Source organism: Aethalodelphis obliquidens, unplaced genomic scaffold (assembly GCF_003676395.1).
Source record: "Aethalodelphis obliquidens isolate GAN/ISIS:26980383/991018 unplaced genomic scaffold, ASM367639v1 scaffold53, whole genome shotgun sequence".
Taxonomy (NCBI): domain Eukaryota; kingdom Metazoa; phylum Chordata; class Mammalia; order Artiodactyla; family Delphinidae; genus Aethalodelphis; species Aethalodelphis obliquidens.
Window position 1 is genome coordinate 3208600 of NW_020837997.1, and position 20489 is coordinate 3229088.

Consider the following 20489-nt stretch of genomic DNA (forward strand, 5'->3'; position numbering starts at 1 on the left):
TCTGAGCCCCAAAGGTTTTTTCTTTTCAAGCCAATGTAACTTACAAACAGCAAGGTGCACCCATTTTTACTGTGCAGCCCAATGAATGGTAACACTCCTGTGACCCAAATACAGAGTACCCACCAGCCCCCAGGGGCTTCCTTGTGCCCGCTTCCAGTCACTTCCCAGAGGCAGCCCCACATCTGACCTCTGTCCCCTTGGCTCCATCCGACCTGCTTTTTTTAAAAAATTAATTAATTCATTCATTTATTTTTGTCTGCATTGGGTCTTCCTTGCTGCGCACGGGCTTTCTCTAGTTGCGGCGAGCCGGGGCTAGTCTTCGTTGTGGTACACTGACTTGCCATTGCGGTGGCTTTTCTTGTTGCGGAGCACAGGCTCTAAATGCACGGGCTTCAGTAGTTGTGGCAGGCGGGCTCCAGAGCGCAGGCTCAGTAGTTGTGGCACACAGGCTTAGCTGCTCTGTGGCATGTAGGATCTTCCCGGACCAGGGCTCGAACCCATGTCCCCTGCACTGGCAGGCGGATTCCCAACCACTGTGCACCAGGGAAGCTCCGACCTGTTTTTTTGTTTTGTTTTTGTTTTTTTGCCACGCCATGCAGCTTGCAGGATCTCAGTTCCCCTACCAAGGATTAAACCTGGGCCACGGCAGTGAACGCACTGGAATCTTAACTACTAGGCCACCAGGGAACTCCCTATTTTTGTTTAATAAATCAGCTTTAATGAGGCAAACTTTACATTTAATAATACAACCATGTTAAGTGCTCAATGAATTTTGACAAATGTAATCCCCCCTGTTGCCCCATAATCAAGATATAGGACATTTCCATCACCCCAAGGCCCCGTATCCCTTTGTGGTCACTGATTTGCCTCCCTGATGATCCCCACCAGGTGGCCCCCTGGCCCAACCTCTGTCACCACAGTTTAGTGTGGCCTGTTTGTGAATTTCAAGTAAATGGAATCACAACACGTGTCCTTTTTGTTTCTTTTGCTTAGTGTTGGTGAGATCCCTTGTGGGATACATGTAGTAGTGGGTCATTCTTTTTCCTTGTTGCATAGTATTCCACCACTGAACATGTCGTTGTCTGTTTATCCATCAACCTGTTGATGAACCTTTGGGCTGTTTCCAGTTTGGGGCTGCTATGACCATTTATGTTTACATATTTTGGTGAATCCCTGTCCTCCTTTCTGTTGGAGGGATACCTGTAGTGGGTTGAGTGGTGCCCCAAATCCCCCCCAATTCATGTCTACCTGGAACCTCAGAATGTGACCTTGTTTGGAAATAGGGTCTTTTGCAGATGGAATTTAGCTAAGAATCCAGATCAAACTGGATTAAGGTGGGCCCCAAATCCAGTGAGAGTGTCTTGGTTAGGGACAGAAATGAATATGCAGAGAGACACAAGAAGAAGGCCATGTGAAGATAGAGGCAGAGATTGGAGTGGTATAGCTGCAAGTCAAGGGATGACAAAAATGGCAGACAACACCAGAAGCTGGGAGAGAGGCGTGATTCTCCCTCGGAGCCCTCAGAAGGAACCAACCCTGCCAACCTCTTGATTTTGGACTTCTGGCCTCTTGAACTGTGAGAGAGTAAATTTCTGTTTTAAACCATCCGTTTGTGGTCATTTGTTGTGGCAGCCCCAGGACACTCGTAAAATGCCCAAGGCTGGAATTGCTAGGCCACAGAATGTACAAATACTCCCATTTAGCAAATATTGCCAAACGGCTGTCCCAAGTGGTTGTACCAGTTGACATTCCCACCAGATGAGCGTAAGAGCCATCACTTTTCCATCTCTAAAATGGGGGCACTAATAACCGTTCAGAGGTGTGGTGAGAATACACGAGAATGCACAGTTCTGGGCATTGAAAACACTCTGTAAATGGTAACTTAAAAAAAAAAATTGCAGAGAAGGTGCAAACTCGGCTCCATCTGTCTTCAATGTTGGGTTTTTCTGCTCTTCTAGAAGAAGTCACACACAGGGAGCTCGGGCGGGGGACCCTCTCCCCCTGTAGGAGAAGCCAGTGGGGGCTGGGTTCTGGGGTGATAGTGCGGACACTGGGAGGCCCAAGAGAGCTGCAAGGCTGGAAGCAACGAAGGAAAACCAGAGCAGAGCCAGCACAAGAAAATATTATTCATTCACCGACAGATTTGCTGCCAGTCAGTGCTGGATTCAAGAGGCTGGAAACCTGGCAAGGCCCCAATCTGGACACAGGCTAGGCAGCCAGACTAGGCAGAGGGGAAATGGGATCTCTGCTGAGCAGCCAGGAAGGCTTCCTGGAGGAAGAGACCTGTGGTGGGTTTGAAGAACATGGGAGGGTGCACGAGACCACACTGACCAGCCCTTCTGCCGTGCCAGAAGTCTGAAATCAAAGTGTCGGCAGCTGTGCTCCCTCTGGAGGCTCTAGAGGAGGATCCTTCCCTGCCTCGTCCAACTTCTGGTGGCTCCAGGCATTCCTTGGCTTGTGGCCACATCCCTCCAATCTCTGCCTCTATCTTCACATGGCCTTCCCTCTGTTTGGATTTACCTCTTCTTCTAGGGACACAAGTCATTGGATTTAGCTCCCTCACCCAATCCAGGATAATCTCATCTCGAGATCCTTACCTTAATTATATCTGCAAAGACCCTTATCCCAAAAAAGGTCATATTTCGAGGTTCCAGGTGGACATGTCTTTGGGGGGACACCATTCAACCCAGTACAGTGAGGGTGTTTGTTCAATTTCTTTTCAGCGAGACTGTTCTCCTGGGGGTAGGGCTGTCTCAGCCTTGTCTGGAGCATGTACTCCGTGCCCATCACAGGGTCTGGGGCATAGGAAGCTGTCAATAAGTGCTCATTGAATGCCTGAAGAAAAGGAGGAGAGGGAGTCAGCATGGGGTGCTGGAGAGGGCATAGCCTCGGAGTCGGAGATTGGGGGCTTCATTTCCTGCTCCTGAGCCTTGGCAGGACGCTTCCACTCTCTGAGTCTCACTTTCCCCACTTTGCAAGGTTGTTGTGAGGATGAGGGTCAAAGTCTGGAGGTCACCGAGTACCCAGTATGATCTTAGGAGGTATAGCTATGGTGGTGGCCCGGGAGGGTGACCCAGGCAGGAAATGTTCTAGACGGCAGGTAAAGTTAGAGAAGGTGGACCCGGTGCAGATCTGACTTCAAGGGGGCGCTGCAGTGAGGCCGGCTGGGGTGACAGCGAGAGAGCAAGATAAAGGGCAACTATGTTTATTTGTCACTGAGCCCCGCTCACAATCCTGGAAGGAAGTGGTCTCTATGCCCCTCCCCTTTTTTTTCCCACTGAAGTGAGATTCACATAATGCAAAATTCACCTTTTTTTTGCCTTGCTGCGCAGCTTGAGGGGTATCAGTTCCCCGTCCAGGGATTGAACCCAGGCCCTTGGCAGTGAAGCACCAGATCCTAACCACTAGGCCACCAGGGAACTCCCTAAAATTAACTATTTTAAAGTGAACAATTCAGTGACATTTAGTACATTCACGATATTGTGCAACCATCACCTCTGTTTAGTTCAGAACATTTCCATTTTTCCCGAAAAGAAGCCCTGTTCCCATTAGCAGCCACTCCCCACCACCCTCCCCCAGCCCCTGGCAACCACCAGTCTGCTTTCTGTCTCTAAGGATTGGCCTGTTTTGGACATTTCATATAAATGGAATCATACAAAAGGTGACCTTTTGTGTCTGGCTTCTTTCACTCGGCATATTTTCTAGGTTCTTCCACGTTATAGCATGTGTCAGAGCTTCATTCCTTCTCATGGCTGAGTAATAGTCCATTGTATGAATGGACCACATTTTGCTTATCCATTTGTCACTTGATGGACACTTGGGCTGTTTCCTCCTTTTGGCGGTCGTGACTAATGCTGCTGTGAACATGTGTGCATGTGTATTTGTTTAAACACCCGATTTCACGTCCCTTGGGTGTACGCCAATTTTAAAGATGAGAAAACTGAGGCTGAGGGGGAATGAGTCAGCTGTGAAGAGTGTAGATTTGAAACGAGGTGAGATTTGGATCTGGCTTGAGGCTGGGCTCTGCCGGACACTCACATGTGACTTTGGTCCTGGGGAGCTACCAGGACCCCTGGCTCATAGGAAGAAGCTTCTGGGAGGACATGTCACAACACTTGGCCCATAGTGGCTACTATGTTATTAATAGTAACAACGGAGGAAGCTGGGATTCCTCCCCTCGCCCAGAGCCCACTTCCACTGGGGATCAGTTACTGGGGCCTCCTTTGCCCACCCTGCATGAGGTTCCCTGGGGTTGGCTCACCTCTAAGCAGCAGTCCTGGCCCTGCCTGGCTGTGGACTGGCGTCTGCCCCCAGTGCTCCAGCTGAGGTGGGGCTCCCCAGAGCTGTCTCTGTCTCAGCCTCCCAGACGGCCCACTCCTTAAGGCGCAGCGCCCAAAGCCATTGCTGTGTAACTGCAGGAGCCCCTCCCCATCTCTGCACTTGACCTTCTCTGCTGTTCAGGTTCCGGCCATTGAGCATCTGTGGAGGCAGCAGTGGGAGGAAGAAATGCAGAATTGGTGACTGTTTGCTTGGGGCGAGTTAGCAAACCATGGTGCTTACACCGTGGGCATCTGAGTGTCAGGCTCACAGCCTTTTTGGAGAAAGGGGGACTAATTCTTTTCCTTCTTTTTTTTTTTAAATTTATTTTATTTTTGGCTGCGCTGGGTCTTCGTTGCTGTGCACAGTCTTTCTTTAGTTGCGGCAAGCAGGGGCTACTCTTTGTTGCAGTGCGTGGGCTTCTCATGGTGGTGGCTTCTCATTGCGGAACACAGGCTCTAGGCATATGGGCTTCAGTAGTTGTGGCGTGTGGGCTCAGTAGTTGTGGTTTGCGGGCTCTAGAGTGCAGGCTTAGTAGTTGTGGCCCATGGGCCTAGCTGCTCCGCGGCATGTGGGATCTTCCTGGACGTGGGCTCGAACCCGTGTCCCCTGCATTGGCAGGTGGATTCTTAACCACTGCTCCACCAGGGAAGCCCAGGACTAATTCTTACCAAGGGAAGGATTGAGTCCATTCGCATTTCACATATATGGAAATTGAGAACCCAGAGAACCTAAGAGTTCTTGTTCAGCCAATAGTCACATTGATTTGTTCATGCATCGTGTATTTACTTAACATTCTGGGTGCTGCCCAGGGCTCTGTGGAGTGGCTAGGAAGAAAACAGAGTCCCCATCCCTTGAGGAGATGACAGAGGATAAGGAAGAAAAGAAAATGCAGGGAATTCCCGGGTGGTCCAGTCGTTAGGACTCTGCGCTTTCACTGCTGAGGGCCCGGGTTCAATCCCTGACTGGGGAACTAAGATCCTGCAAGCGACGCACGCCATGAGGGCAAAAAACAAGAAAAGAAAAGAAAAGAAAATGCAAGACAGTTCCTCAAAAAATTCCTCATAGAGCTAACCTGTGATCCAGCAATTCCACTCCTAGGTATGTGCCCCCCCAAAAGTGAACACAGGGACTCTGACAGATGCTTGTATACGCATGTTCACAGCAACACTAGTCACAATCGCCAAGAGAGGAACAACCCAAATGTCCATCAGTGGATGAATGAATAAACAAAACGTGGTCCATCCATACTGTGGATTTTTTTTTTTTGGCCATGCCGCACAGCATGTGGGATCTTAGTTCCCCGATCAGGGATCGAACCCACACCCCCTGTAGTGGAATTGCAGTGTCTTAACCACTGGACTGCCAGGGAAATCCCCATACTATGGCATATTACCCAGTCATAAAAAGAAATGAAGCACTGACACATGCTACAATGTGGATGAACCTCAAAAGCATTATGCTGAATAAAATAAAACAAGCCAGACCCAGGAGGACACATGTCATTCCATTTATATGAAATGTTCAGAATAGGTAAATCCATAGGGACAGGACACAGATTAGTGATCGCCAGGGGCTGAGGGAGTGGGAACAGAGAGTGACAGCTAACGGGGATGGGGTTTCCTTTCGGGGTGATGGAAATGTTTTGGAACTAGATAGAGGTGCTGATTGCATGACGTCATGAATGCACTGAATGCCATTGAATTGTACACTTTACAATAGTGAATTTTACGGCATGGGAATTATATCTCCATTTTAAAACAAGGAAACCTAAAATGCAGAGTTTGTTAGATAGAAAAATCAAGCAGGGCTGAGGGTCGAAGAGTGAGTGTGGGAGGGGGGAGATGCCCACCGCTGGCATGGAGTTAGGATCTACTCCCTGAGTGGCCCTGAGCCCTGTACATTGTTTATTTTATCCGGGCTTCTGCTCTGTCCCACAAGGACATTTTGAAGATGGGGAAACTGACGTGTAGAGCTGGAGCAACCCACTCAAGGCCTCGAGGCTCATAAGAAGTTGATGCGCAACTAAGGGTAATAGCAAAGATTGTGAGAATTTATTTGAAGGTGACCTCTCTAGTTTATAGAGAAGCAGAAGGAGGCGCCCGAGTGTCAGCAGCTTGCTCTGAGGCCACTCAGTGGTGAAGGGCAGACAGGGTGGATGAGGCCCCAGGGTGAGGATGTAGGAAAGCAAGGCATCGCCTATCCCCCAGGCCTCAATTTCCTCCTCTGTAACACCTGGAGGTTATGAGGAGGCCTCCCAGCTCCAACCTGGGGCCGTGAGTCCCACAGCTGGTCTGGAGCGGGGAGCAGGTGGTGAGGCCTTTGCCTCTGGGAGAGCTGTGCCAGCTGTGGGCCAGATGGTGGCCAGGCCTGCAGACGCTGTCTGCCATGTCCCTGCCCGTGCGCTCTGCCAGACCGTGGGTCATCATTATTGGATGACTGTGTGCAGTAACCTTCCTGGGTCCTCTCTGTCCCCACCTGCCCGTGATGCATTCCAGGTACTGCAGCCCATTGGGCTCAGGCCAAGAACCCTGGGGGGGATCCCTGGCCTCGCTCTGCCTGCCCCCCGACATCCCATCTGCTGTATCACCTGTTGGCTCCACCTGCAAAGTACATCCTGGCAAGGATCGCCTCCCATTCCTCCCTGGCCACCACCATGGGATGAGCACCATCTTTTGGCCAGGAAATCTTACCTCCTAAGTAATGTCTCTAAGTCAAGATATTGCCTCCAACTGTCAGTGTTGGTTATACTCCCTCTGCTCACTAGCCCCCCGCCCATTTCACACAGGGAAAATGCCTCCACAGTGGTCCACAAGCCCTCCATGACCTAGACCACCCCTCGTGGCTGCCCACCTCATCTTCTCCTTCCCTCTCCCTCTCCCTCACTTTCCCCCACCAGGCAACACTGCAGGCATGCTACCTCAGGGCCTTTGCACTGGCTGTCCTGTGCTATGTGATCTTGAAGTAACTAGTGTGTCCACAGACCATGCGTCTGCAGTGTGCTACCTGTAAACACGCAGCCAGGGGCCCAGTGAACCTCTTCTTGCTTATCTTTGACTATGTGTCTGACATGTGGGTCAAATCTGTGTGTTTATGAAGTGTGGGTGCACATGGATGCCATTGCCTACAGCTGTATGTGTTGGGCGTGCGAGCTGAAGGTCTCTGCTGAGCGGGGTTTGATGCCTGCATGTGGTTCATCCGGAACAAAGGCTCAAGTGGCAGGCAGACTACAGGCAGGTGAGGGGATGTGTGCAGAGCTAGCCGGAATGTGAGCTGCTCATGCTCTCACACATTCAATATTTATCGAGTGCTTATTGTGTGCTGGAGGAGTTAGCAGGGCCCTTCAGCACCGAGTATCTATCAACTTCCAGTGTCCTGAGCATTTTACACAAATGATTGAGTACCTACTGTGTACCCGACCCTCTGCTGGAGATGGATCAGTTGCGTCTGGTTCTACCTGAAGGAGCCCACCCAGGGAGGCCCCTTGCTTCCTCCTCTGGGCCCTCCAGCCCCATGTCCAGCCCCTTTCCCCAGCGCTGACTGCAGGAAGGCTCTGAGCCCCATTTGGACCCTTGGACCCTGTCTGAGGCTGCACAAGGGAGGGTTTTCCAACTCAGAAGGTGAAAGAATAAATGGGTTCAAGGCTGGAGAGAAAATCCTGGAAGCTTGGACCCTTCCAGGGTGAAGATTCTAGGCGTTCAGTGGGTTGGGGGTGGGGTGGGGGGTGGTCTCAAAGGCTCTGGAAACTTTACCTTCTTGGCTCTGGGCTCCATGGGGTCCAGAAGGGAGGAGAGGAAAGGGAGGCAAGAAGGAAGAACAAAGGGAAACAGATGCAGGACTTCGCGCCCTGGCTGAAGACAGGGGTGTTTGCGGCACTGGAGCTGGGATGTCCAAGGGGGTTGGGTCTGGTGGAATGGACTTTGGGGGTGTTAAGTGTGGGTTTGAAGGGTCTGTGGGCAAGGATTTGGGGGAGTGGAGTTGGGATTTGAGCAGAGGATGGGGGAGATAACTTGAGGGCAGGGGTTTGGGGGTATGGGAACCACAACTGAGGGTGAAGCAGGAGGTTTGGGGATCTGAGGGCAGATGTTGGAATCTGAAGGTGGAGGTTCTTGGATGGGAGAGAGGAGGCTCTGGGAAGATGGGGGAGGGCTGGGACCCAAAGAGGGGTTGGAAGTCTGAGGCCTGGGCACCAGGTGAGTTCCTGAGTCTGAGGGAGGTCTTGGCGAGGGAGTGACCCTGGAAGGAGAGAGGGGGGTTTCTCAGATTTCTTCGACCAGTTTCTCCATGTCCTTCCTCTCATCTCGGCTCGGCTCCGCCGCTCCCCTTTCCCACAGCCAACCCCGCTCCTGAAGTGCAGCACTAAACGGTCGGGCTGCCCCTACTCCTAGCTGCGTCTCACCCTCGCCTCATTCCTCGCCCCCCCAGGCCACGCCCCCTCACGCACAGGTTTCCTTTGCCCAGTTTCTCCCAGACAGGTCCCTCCCCTTACTCGGGCCACGTCCCTCCGTAGACTATGCCCCCCCGCCCCTTGTCCCTGTCCCACCAGTCTCCTGTCCCTCCTCAGACCCACGACCGTGCCTCGTCCCAGACTCCGCCCCTCTCCCCAGGCCCCACCCCCCCTCCTCCCGCAGAACCGGCACTTGCCTTTGCCCTCCCCCGCGCATCCGCAGACCCCGCTCCCTCGCAGCCCAGGACCCGCTTCCTCCTCAGACCCGGCCCCGCCCCTCGCCTAGGGCCCCGCCCCTCCGCAGAGCAGGCCCCGCCCCACCCCCCGAGACTTAGTCTCCCGGGCCGGCGCGCGCGGTTCCCGTCACTAGCACGCGCGGTGGCGGCGGCGAGAAGATGGCGGCGTCCGGTGGCAGTGGTGGCGCTGGTGGCGGCGGCTTCCGCGCGGGCCCGGGCCCCGAGCGCCCTAACAGGTGAGAACCAGCCCACAGGGTGGGCTTGCACCTGCCCCGGGGCTGGAGTGACCTAAGGGGAGTCCTGGAGGAGTGGCCTGGGCAGGCTCGAGGATTTTTACGGGGGCTGCGGACTTTAGGTGGCTATGGAGTACTGAGGGGACTGAGGGCTGTTCACGGGTCATCCGAAGGCGGATTGGGGGCCCCAGGGCCTCCAGGCGTCTGCATGCGGCCCTAGGGGCCTGAGAGGGCTTTGAGGGGTGTGGAGATCTGAAAGGAAACCCAGGGGCTCCTGACTGTGATGTGGCCATGGGGGAACTGGGGATGCCAAGGGGTCTGGGAGGCAGGGAGGTCCTGAGCAGGGGCTATAGGAAGTCTTGAGGTTGTTGAGGCTGTCTGGGCGACTCTGAGGAGGGGCTGAGGGGAATTTGGAGGGCTGAGGCCCACGGCTTCTTGGAGGGTGCTGAAGGACCCTGAGGTTCCTAAAGGTGGTCCTGAGGACATGCTGAGGGGACCTGGGAGGAGTGAGGACTGTAGAAGGTTGGGAGTAGGAGGCTCAAGCGAACCCAAGGGCCTGAAAGAGGCCTGAGGGACCAGGGAGAACCTGAGAGAGGGAGCTGAGGGGCCCTGGGGGTCCCAGTGAGTCCTGATTGGCAGGGAGAGGTCTTGGGGACCCAGGGGTCCTGGGGGGCTAGAATGGGTCTTGGGAAGCCTGAAGATGGTGAGAGAGCGCTGAAGGTTTAAAAAATACATGAGAAGGGTCCGACCTTGTGGCTCCTCCCTCCAAGCCCCATGGGTTGTAAATCCCATTCACCCCCAGGGAAAAGAACTTGAAGCATGGTCTTGCCCTCAGATCATGGTGGAAGAATTCACCCCTTTTGGTCTGAGAGAGGCCCCCTTTCCCTTTGGACAAGTCCTGAGACTGGTTGTTTGAACCGCAGAATTGGCATAGCAATTGAAGGTATTTTTATGCATTGTTCTGGGTTCTCAGAGGGAAAGGGGGGATCTTAGGATGTAAGACCTCCCTCCCTCTTCCCATTGCACAAGGCCAGAGTAATCTAGACCTTCTCATCCCAGTCCCCCAGGATAGTCTGCTACCCTCGGTGACCAAGGAAGAAATTCGGACTTTTTCTTGCTGGTGAGCTTATGGGAGCAAATAATTTCCGTCAATGTGATAAATGATGAAATGGTTAATACTCGTGTGCCTCAGAAAGGCCTGAGGGTCCGGGTGCATGAGTTGGGCTTTGGAGGCCTGTAGTGGGGAGCAAAGAGAGATCAGGGGATTTGGGAAGACATGCAGGGGGTAGAGTGGACAGGATTTGGTGACCGGTAGGAGGTGGCATGTAAGGGACAGTGAATCCTAGTCCCTGCTTTGAGCCCTGGCTAGGGATAACCTGGGGCAAGAATGAGGTATAATTCGTTACATGCTATACAATTCACTCATTTTAGCTGAACAGTTCACTGAGTTTTTTGGAGTTTTTTGTTTTTTTGGCTGCACCGGGTCTTAGTTGCGGCACACAGGATCTTCGTTGCCGCATGAGGGATCTTTTAGTTGCAGCATGTGGGGTTTTGCGGCATGCAGGATCTAGTTCCCTGACCAGGGATTGCCCCCTGCATTGGGAGCATGGAGTCTTAACCCCTGGACCGCCAGGGAAGTCTCCTCACTGAGTTTTAATAAATTTATAGAGTTATGTACCCATTAACACAATCCAGGTTTTCAGAATGCGTCCATTACCACAATGAATTCCTTCAAGCCCGTCGCAGTCAACCCTTCTCCCACCCCTGGCCTCAGGCACACTCTGATCTGCTTTCGCTCTCTGTAGTTTCGTCTTTTTAGAAATTTTACATGAATGGAATCATATAATATGTGGCTTCTTGTGTCTGGCTTCCGTCCCTTAACAGAATATTTTTGAAGTTTCATCTGTGTTGTCACAAGTATCAGAAGTTCGTTCTTTTTTCACTGCTGCCTACTATTCCATTAAATGGATGGACACAATTTGTTTATCCATTTACTGGTTGATGGACATTTGGGTTGTTTCCATTTTGACAATTGCAGATAAAGTTGCTGTGAACATCTGGGTATGCATCTTTGTGTGGACATATACTTTCATCCTCGGGTAAATACCTAGGAGTGGAATGACTGGGTCCTATGGTAGGTGTAGGTTTAAGTTTTTTTTCTTTTTTTCAGGGTAAAATGGATCTTTTATTTATTTGTACTTAAACTTATAAACCAGCCAGTCAAACCGGGACTATTATTATCATGATGTGGCAAAATACAAAACACCTTTCTACAAATACTAGAGTGATGAACAACTTAGGGGTTGCAATAAAACAGAGCAAAAGAGGCAGAGGAAATCAATGAAGCACATTGTAGCATAACCCCTCACCTTAGCAATTGAGGTTCTTAACAAGTAGGACCTCCCCATCCCAGAAAATATAAAAAATTGTTCATTGAATCTTTGTACTTTTGCTTCCTATTTTTTTAAAATAAATTTATTTACTTATTTATTTATTTTTGGCTGTGGTGGATCTTTGTTGCTGTGCGCGGGCTTTCTCTAGTTCCAGTGAGCGGCGTGTACTCTTCATTCGGTGCACCGGCTTCTCATTGCGGTGGCTTCTCTTTTTGAGGAGCACAGGTTCTAGGCATGTGGGCTTCAGTAGTTGTGGCACGCGGGCTCTAGAGCGCAGGCTCAGTAGTTGTGGCGCACAGGCTTAGTTGCTCCGCGGCATGTGGAATCTTCCCCGATCAGGGCTCGAACCCGTTTCCCCTGCATTGGCAGGTGGATTCTTAACCACTGTGCCACCAGGGAAGCCCCTTGCTTCCTATTTTTTGAGGTTAGATTGAAAAATATGGAACACTTCGCGAACTTGAGTGTCATCCTTGTGCCGGGGCCATGATAAGTTCCAATTTTAGTATATGTGCTACCGAAGCAAGCACCATAGGTTTTTAAAAAAAATATTTATTTATTTATTTTGGCTGCGCTGGGTATTCGTTGTGGCACGCGGGATCTTCGCTGTAGCATACGGACTTCTTACTCGTGTATGCAGACTCTTAGTTGTGGCATGCATGTGGGATCTAGTTCCCCGACCCGGGATCTAACCCAGGCGCCTTGCATTGGGAGTGCAGTCTTACCCCCGGACCATCAAGGAAGTCCCTCTGCACTGTAGGTTTTTCAAGAAACTGCTGAGTTGTTTGGAGTGACTGAACCATAACTGCATTTGTACCAGCAATGTGCAACAGTTCCAGCTGCTCCCCATCCTTGCCAACACTTCACGTGGCCAGTCTTTAATTTTAGCCATTCTAAGTGTATGTTGGTATCTTATTTTGGTTGCATTTTACGTATCCCTAATAACTAACGATGTTGGACATCTTTTCATGGTCTCACTGGCTATTCAGATCTTTGGTAAAGTGTCTTTTCAAATCTTTTGTCCATTTTTTACTTGGTTTGTCTTTTTTTTGTTTGTTTGTTTTTGTTTTTTGTTTTTGCTGTACGTGGGCCTCTCACTGTTGTGGCCTCTCCCGTTGCGGAGCACAGGCTCCGGATGCGCAGGCTCAGCGGCCATGGCTCACGGGCCCAGCCGCTCCGCGGCATGTGGGATCCTCCCGGACCGGGGCACGAACCCGTGTCCCCTGCATTGGCAGGCGGACTCTCAACCACTGCGCCACGAGGGAAGCCCGGTTTGTCTTTTTTTAAAAAATTAATTCATTTATTTTTGACTGCGTTGAGTCTTCGTTGCTGCACGCTAGTTGCGGTGAGCGGGGGCTACTCTTTGTTGCTGTGTGCAGGCTTCTCATCGCGGTGGCTTCTCTTGTTGCGGAGCACTGGCTGTAGGCACGTGGGCTTCAGTAGCTGTGACACGCGGGCTCAGTAATTGTGGCTCGCAGGCTCTAGAGCGCAGGCTCAGTAGTTGTGGCGCACGGGCTTAGTTGCTCTGCGGCATGTGGATCTTCCCAGACCAGGGCTCAAACCCGTGTCCCTTGCATTGGCAGGTGGATTCTTAACCACTGCACCACCAGGCAAGTCCCTACTCATCTACTTTCTGTCTCTATAAATTTACCTTTTTTTTTTTTTGGCCTCACCACGCGACTATGCAAGGTATTAGTTCCCCGACCAGGGATGGAACCCATGCCCCTGCAGTGGAAGCACAGAGTCTTAACCACTGGCCCGCCAGGGAATTCCGTAAATTTACCTGTTTTATAAATAGAATCGTACCATATGTGACCTTCAGTGTCTGGCTTCTTTCACTCCATATTAATGTTTGCGAGGTTCATCCACAATGTAATGTGTGTCAGTACTTCATTTCTTTTTATGGCTGCATAACATTCCATTGTGTGGACATAGCACGTTTTGTTTATTCGTTCACCAGCTGAAGGACATTTAGGTTGGTTCTACCTTTTGGCTGTTTTGGGTAATGCTGCGATAAACATGCATGTACAAGTTTTTGTCTGAACACCTGGGTTCAGTTCTTAGGGGTACATACCAGGAGCAGAATTGCTGGGTCCTATGGCTGTTGTGTGAACATGTTGAACATGCAGTCACCACCCAACACTACTTGGTGTGTTTACTAGTGGAAGTACCTTGAAGGTAGAGAGCATGTCTGTCTCGTGTAGTCTTGGTCTTGTATGCCTGGAGCACGGGCAGCCCAGAGGAAAGAAGTGTTCAAGAAATATGGCTGGGGGACTTCCCTGGTGGTCGGTCCAGTGGGTAAGACTTTGCGGTACCAATGCAGGGGCCCGGTTTTGATCCTTGGTTGGGGAACTAGATCCTGCATGCACGCCACAACTAAGAGTCCGCATGCTGCAGCTAAGAAATCCGCATGCCGCAACTAAGAAGTCTACAAGCTGCAACTAAGACCTGGAGCAGCCAAAAAAAAAAAAAGGAAATATGGCTGGGAGGGAGGGATGGATGAATGGAGTGTGGAAAAGCTCTCTAGGGCTTGTAGTCTGGCTGGTAGGACGTCCCTTCTAGGTGGTCAGGTCTGTCCCTTGCCTTCTCGGGGAGACTTGTGGGCCTGCCAGGGATGGGGGGAGGCTGGCCCTGTCTGTGAGTCTGGTTTTCCAGCCTTCCAGGTGGTGCCTGCATCTGCCTTTTTGTCCCATGAAGGGTTTTGTCATTTGGCCAGGGGTGGGGGCGGTTCCTGTCTTCCCCTTGGCCCTTCCAGCAGTCCCACAACTCGAAAAACTGTCCTTAGGAGGGACTGCGTTCCCCCAGCCGCCCCCAGCATTACATAACTTGTTTGTTCCAACTTCACTTTTCTGCAACCAAGGGGGAAAAAAGAAAGAGAAAAGCTTATTCTCCTTCCTTCCTATCTCGAGGGATCAACAAAAAACCCGTTGCTTAGTAGAGATGGTCGTTAATGACCAAGCCGAACCTCTGGGATGGACAGAGCATGGCTGCCTTGGCTGGGCGCTTGCTGAGGGGAGGTGGGGTCCTAACTGCAGGCTCACTCACACAAAAGAAACTTGTTCTGCAGCAGGCCCCCTCTCAGCTCCACCTCAGGCCCTTGAGGGGGTCCAGGCTTCTGGAGAGAGAGGAGGTTTACAGTGTGTTGTGAGGGGGTGGAGGAACTCTCCCAGGAGTCACACCTCCCCAGCTAAAATTCCATCGCTGTGAGGTACCTGGCCTGCCTAGTTCTGGAGGAACCTTCTCGCCACGAAGTTTCTTCAGACATTGGGCCTTTGGCATCCTCGCTTCACTGCCCATCTTTCCTAAAGGTGTCTGGATGGGGCCCAGTCTCATTGATTCACACTGCTTCTTGTGGGGCGAGGCAGGAGTATCTGGGTGAGGGCCACGCCGGTCACAGGTGTTTCTCTGAGAAGTCGTGACTGGGACACAGTGTGAGTGGGTTTGGCACAGTTCAGCTGAGGCGTCTGCTCCTGGCTTGGTGGCCTTTGCTTGTTTAAACTTTCTTAACAAGCCCTCTCTGGCTGCACCCTAGATTGTCTCCACTAATCCCTGAGGCTCTGGAAGAGTCCAGCCCCCCAACCCCTGTGTGAAAGACTGGGCAATGATTTGGCCTTCTGAGACGATTCTTGTTCCTTTGGCCTCATCCTCTCTTCAGCTGAGAGGGAGAGACAGGAATTTGACCCTTCAGAGACAGGAACTCAACTCCTCCTAGGAATTCTGGGAGATCTGGTGACATCAGGCACCTCATCAGACCCACATGCTTGTTGCATGCCTTGGGCACATCTGCAACCCTCTGTGTGTTAGTCTTCATCCGGGAAGTGGGACCCCGGACCCACTGGGCAGGGTAGCTGGGAAGAAGCAAACTAGGGTGAAGGTATGCTCAGAGGGCGCCCAGCATGTTGCACTGTGTGTGTGTGTGTGGCAGTGGCAATGTTGCCCTGTGGTCCTGAAGCTGTTAGCATTCTGTCCGCTGTGCCTGCATGGACCAAGAAGGGATCATGGGGTGTTTGGCAGGTCTTGCTAACGAGCCAATGTGGCAGGTTGGGAGGAGAAAGTTGGTATCTTAGTCTGTTTGGGCTGCCATAACAGAATACCATAGACTGGGTGGCTTATAAACGGCAGAAATTTAGTTCTTGAAGTTCTGGAGGTTGAGAAGTCCAAAGTCAAGGTGCCGACAGATTTGGTGTCTGGAGAGGCCACTTCCTGGTTCATAGACACAGCCTCCTTGCTGAGTCCTCAAATAGTGGTTGGGTCTAGGGAGCTCTCTGGGGTCTCTTTTATAAGGGCACTAATTCCATTCATGAGGGCCCCATCCTCATGACCTAATCACCTCCCGAGGGCCCTGCCCTCTAATACCATCACATTAGGGAATAGGTCTCAATGTTTGAATTTTGGGGGGATACAAGCATTCATTCTGTGGTTGTTGGCTTGAGCAGTTTGGAGGATGGTAGTATCATAACTTGGTGGCCATGAGAGGGACAGTGGCAGGGACAGTGGGAGAATGGAACATGTCAAGTCTGAGCTGCTTCTGCAGCATTTTGAGGACAGATGCTGCCATGTGAACCTGGCACCTAGGAACAGAGTGTAGAGCATGAGCTGGTGGGTCTTGGCAGAGTATTGGGGTGGGGCAGTTGAGTCTGGGGTAAGCTGGAGAGAGTGCTGGGCAGAGGTGCTCTGGGGGGCTGGGTCACGCAGCCCAGCTCCTTCTCTGGGAGTGAGGCGCCCCATTCCTCACCTTCTCACTGGTAGGGTCCCTTGAGCTCAGGATGTGAAATTGCTCTGAAAACTGCACACTTCGCCCTGAATTGTGCAGCCTGATTGTCTCATAGCTGAACCACTTCCATCCGGTAGCTGTGACCCCTCGGGGATGGCCTTCTTGTCGGGGTAGAAAGGCGTTATTAGCCTCTGCTATCATTGCGCCATCTCTAGGGAGTAGACGTAGTGTGTCATCCCACTTCCTTAACCGGTTATTTTTTATTGCCGATCCTCACGCGAGAGCTCAGAGGGGCCAGGTTGGAGGTTTGTGCCTGCCTCCCCCCCAGACACTTTAAAAGTGGGGCTTCTCTGCACTCCTGCCCTTTGGTCTTGGGGCATGTTTCAGACTTAGGGTTGAAGGCCCTGGAGAAGGGGGAGGAGGGAGGGTGACTTCTCGGCATCCCCAGCTCCTTCCTCTTGTGGATGGGACTCATTTGACACCCTTCTCTTCCCCTGGCGATTGTCGATGGTCACATGCCTCCTGTGTGCCTGCCGCTGTGCTTGGTGTTGGGCATATGGGCCCCTGGACACCCAGACAGAGGGGCTGTGCCTGTGTGGGACCCTTATGTGCCAGCATGTGAAGCAGTTGGGCTGTCATTTCCCCACGGTTGCCATAAAATGTCCCGAGGCTGAGTTGGAGGTTCCTGCCTTCTCCGGAAGGTTCTGAGAATCTCCTTACAAATGAGGTTCAGCAGAGCCTAAAGGTTAGTGCCATCAGCTTGGGGGAAGGGAGTCTCGGGAGGTGGCCTGTTTTCTGGGTACAGGCAAGTGGCGTGTGCAGGTTCTGGAGGGGGAGGAGCCTGGCTTTTTAGGGGTCCGGAGGGCAGAGAGGAGCTAGAGAGGGTGAGAGGGAGGAGTGGGGAGACTGGGGGCTGGTGCAGGGTTTGGGTGAGGGGGCACCTGGGTCAAATTCGTGTTTTGGAAGGATCCCTCTGGCAGGGGATGAGGGGGCCTGGGCTGAGGGGGGCGCGTGGAGATGGTGAGGTGGGCATGGGTTTGGGGAAGATGCAAGGTTGAACTTGTGTGACATGCTGACCCATGGTGGCAGCCAGGTTGGGAGTCACCAGCTCTCAGGTTTCTGCCGTGGACCAAAGAGTGAGTGCTGGTGGAGGACGCGTCAGGCAGGAGGATGAGGCCCCACTTGGCTTGAGAGGCTCTGCTGCCCGAGATCATCCAGTGGGGACAGGGAGCAGACATGGACACCTGGCCTGGAGGGCTTAAAGTCCTCCCTCTGTTCTGGAAAGTCCTCGTGCCTGTCCTTGCTCGAGGGTCCCTGGTCTTCTAACAACCAGGACCTGGTCCTTCCCAGTTCAATTCCTGCCTCTCCTCTCTGACCTCCTTGAGAGCACTCACCACGTGCACACTTATTTGCTCTCTTTTCCTTTAATCTGTTGGCACATTGTGTTGCTTCCACCTTTGAGCCGCATCCCCATCCGGCCCCTTCTTCCACTTCCACCTCATCCTGGCTCTGAGCTGCCATCGATTCTTGCCCTCCTGGCTGCTGTCCCCCCACCTCCAGTTGGCGGGACCCTCCCAAGGCAGGTATCAGACCAGGCCGTCCCTTGCCTGACACCTGCCGGGGGCTTCCTCACTCTCAGAACAGTCTCAGAACAAAATTCACTTCTCCACATGATCCCCTTGGCCCCCACGGCGAGGCCCTGCCCGCCTACGGGCCCCCATGCTTCCACAGCCCACATCTCCAACAGCAGGCTGGTGCCCCTCCTGGGCCTCGTGGGCTCACCCTCCCTCGGCTGGGGTGACCTGTCCCAGAGCTTTGCACAACTCCTGTGTTGCCTCCTTGGGGCCTGGCCACTCTGTCCACCATGACTCCCCCCGTCTGCCCCTCTTCGTCCTCTGCCCCAGGCTCATGGTCCATTCTGTGTTCTTAAGGATCTGTGTCCCCTAGAATGTGTGCTCCCCGCAGGCAGGGCTTCACTGTGGAGGCTCTGATACAGTCTAGCGGATATTCTACATACAGTCTACGGTGGATTTGCAGGGGAAGCTGGCCTGACTGGGAGGCTTCTGGAACGGCCTTCCATGGCCAGCCGAGCAAGGGTCACTATTCTTCTTCTGATTTTTGTTAATGGCAGGGTCCGGGTAGAGAAACAGAGACTCACAGGTGTGTTGTCAGTGAATCAGCCCCGTTAGAGAGAAGCCAGTGTGAGCAGCACCCTTTTGCACGAGCTCCATTTAGTTCACGGACAGGATCTTAGCGCCGTGTTGAAGACGGGGAAAGGGCCAGCCGCACTCCCTGTCCAGCTGCCTGCCGGGGGAAGTGGGGGCTGGGGCCCGCTGGGTCCCCACCGGGCCGACCCGCCCTCCTCCTGTGGTAGCCGCTCCGCAGCTGTGCAGACGGGCTCTTAACACTTGTTAACCCCGAGTCTCCAGTCCCTTCCTCCTCCCCGCCCCTTTCCCGTTTCCCTTCAGAGAGGGCTGCTCAGGATTCACAGAACTCATCCCCCATGGCTATGAGAGCGTTTCCCTAACATTCCTTGGCAGAGTGGGTTTTGGGGCGCATCCAGCGTGATTTCAGACCCCTCGCCGAGCAGCCCCGCTGCTGAGCTCTTCCCGCAGACCACCTCGCCGCATACTGAAAATATTGTGATTCGGGAGGAAGTAACCGGCACCTTTGGGGAATCGCAGACCTTTCCTATGAGGGAAGCAGCTTCCGGAATTGAACACGCTCAGCCTGGAGGAAATCTTGAGGGGTGGACCTTTGGGCTTTTAAAGGCCTCAAGAGGGGGTCACCCGAGGATCAAGGATCGAGGCCGAAGATGTTTTCTGACGCCACAACTGCAAAATTCCACAGGGGTCAAAGACAGGATCCTAGCAGAAGCGGGCTGGGCTGGGCTGGGCTGGGCTGGATATCCGGACAGCTCGCCTCTCAAAGGGATGTTAGAATTTGAAGCAGTCTGCGGGAGGAAGCAGCAGCAGGGAGACGTGATCACCCGGAATCTTCCATGACTGTAGCTGAGAGTGGGACATTCTCCTGAGGGAGGGTTTGGGGGGTGGTGGTGCCAAAATGCCCGTGAAGCAACAGTCATGTAGGGGAGCCCTGCTGCAGACCCCCGAGGCAGCCTCAACTTGGAAAACTTCCAGGACTATAGTTAAAGTCATAACTGTGTGCTGGCTTGGTGAAGTCTGTTCGATCCTAGGAGGGCTTTTCTTGCTCTCTCTCTTTTCTACCCACCTCAGTTGTGCAAGGGGTAATGGCAGCCCGTGGGCTGTAAGGCAGGGAGGCTGGGAACACACAAATGTTTATGCTCCACGTGAGTCACTTGCAGAAACTCTGGGTGGTGTTTTCCTTGCCAAGGCTGATGGCATTGGGCTGCCCTGCGGCTCCAGCCTTAGGCGTGCTTCCAGCATTTTAGCATTTAGAGTTGCTGAACTTTCACAGTAGGGGGCATGGGTAGCTTGCTGACCTTTCACAGGGAGATGGCTGGGCTGTCTCTTTACGGGCGGGCGGGGCTCGGGCTGGGTCTGGTCACCACCCACTCACCTGCAGATCAACCAGTGAGGCTTCCTTGTCCCCATTCCCAGGGTAGGAAGCCAGTGTGCGTTGCAGGGAGAGGTGGTAGCTGGAGAAGTATTAACTCCACAGTGGTTTTTCCAGAGGCTCGTCCGGAATTCGAGCCCCAGATCAGAGGCTTCTGACATTGAAGGCCCCTTTTGGTTACGAGAGCCAGAAACTCAACTCAACTCACTGCCATCAGTTAAAAAATAAAAGTTTATCGTTCACATAAAAAACAAGTTCAGGGAGAATTCCAGTTTTTATATTCATTAAATTCAGAGCTCAGATGATTCCTCTGGAACCTGTGACTCGCATCTCTTAGCTCTTGGCTGGGCAAGGCAACCTCACCTTGCTCTCCATCATCCCAGCAACCCTAGGGGGAAGGCAAGTTTCCATCCTGGTGGCTCCAGCAAAAGTCCCAGGGAAGGTTTTGGTTGGGTCAGATGGGTCACACTGCCTATCCTGGGCTCAGTCAGCATGGCTGCGGGCCTGGGAGGCTCTGGTTGGCCAGGCTGGGTTATGAATTCTCCCTTTTCAGCCCAGGGGTGCGTCTCCTGATCCTTACCACTGGGGCTGAGAGTGAAGGAGGTTCCCTGAGGA

The 20489-nt window shown here is 52.7% G+C and overlaps 1 protein-coding gene and 1 pseudogene across 3 annotated transcripts in view; one reads left to right on the top strand and one right to left on the bottom strand.

Moving 5' to 3' along the window:
- The first annotated feature begins 9086 nt into the window (after positions 1–9086).
- The window catches only part of KLHL26 (kelch like family member 26), a 28392-nt gene continuing 16989 nt past the window's right edge, over positions 9087–20489 (top strand). The window contains exon 1 of one of the 3 annotated variants that reach the window (XM_027084758.1): positions 9087–9236. In XM_027084758.1, coding sequence (XP_026940559.1) covers positions 9160–9236 — 77 coding nt within the window. In that variant the 5' untranslated portion in view covers positions 9087–9159. Of the gene's footprint in view, positions 10354–20489 lie in introns of all 3 variants that reach the window. The other 2 variants (XM_027084759.1, XM_027084761.1) reach the window with 2 other exon arrangements.
- LOC113609004 (uncharacterized) lies at positions 12060–12153 on the bottom strand (annotated as a pseudogene).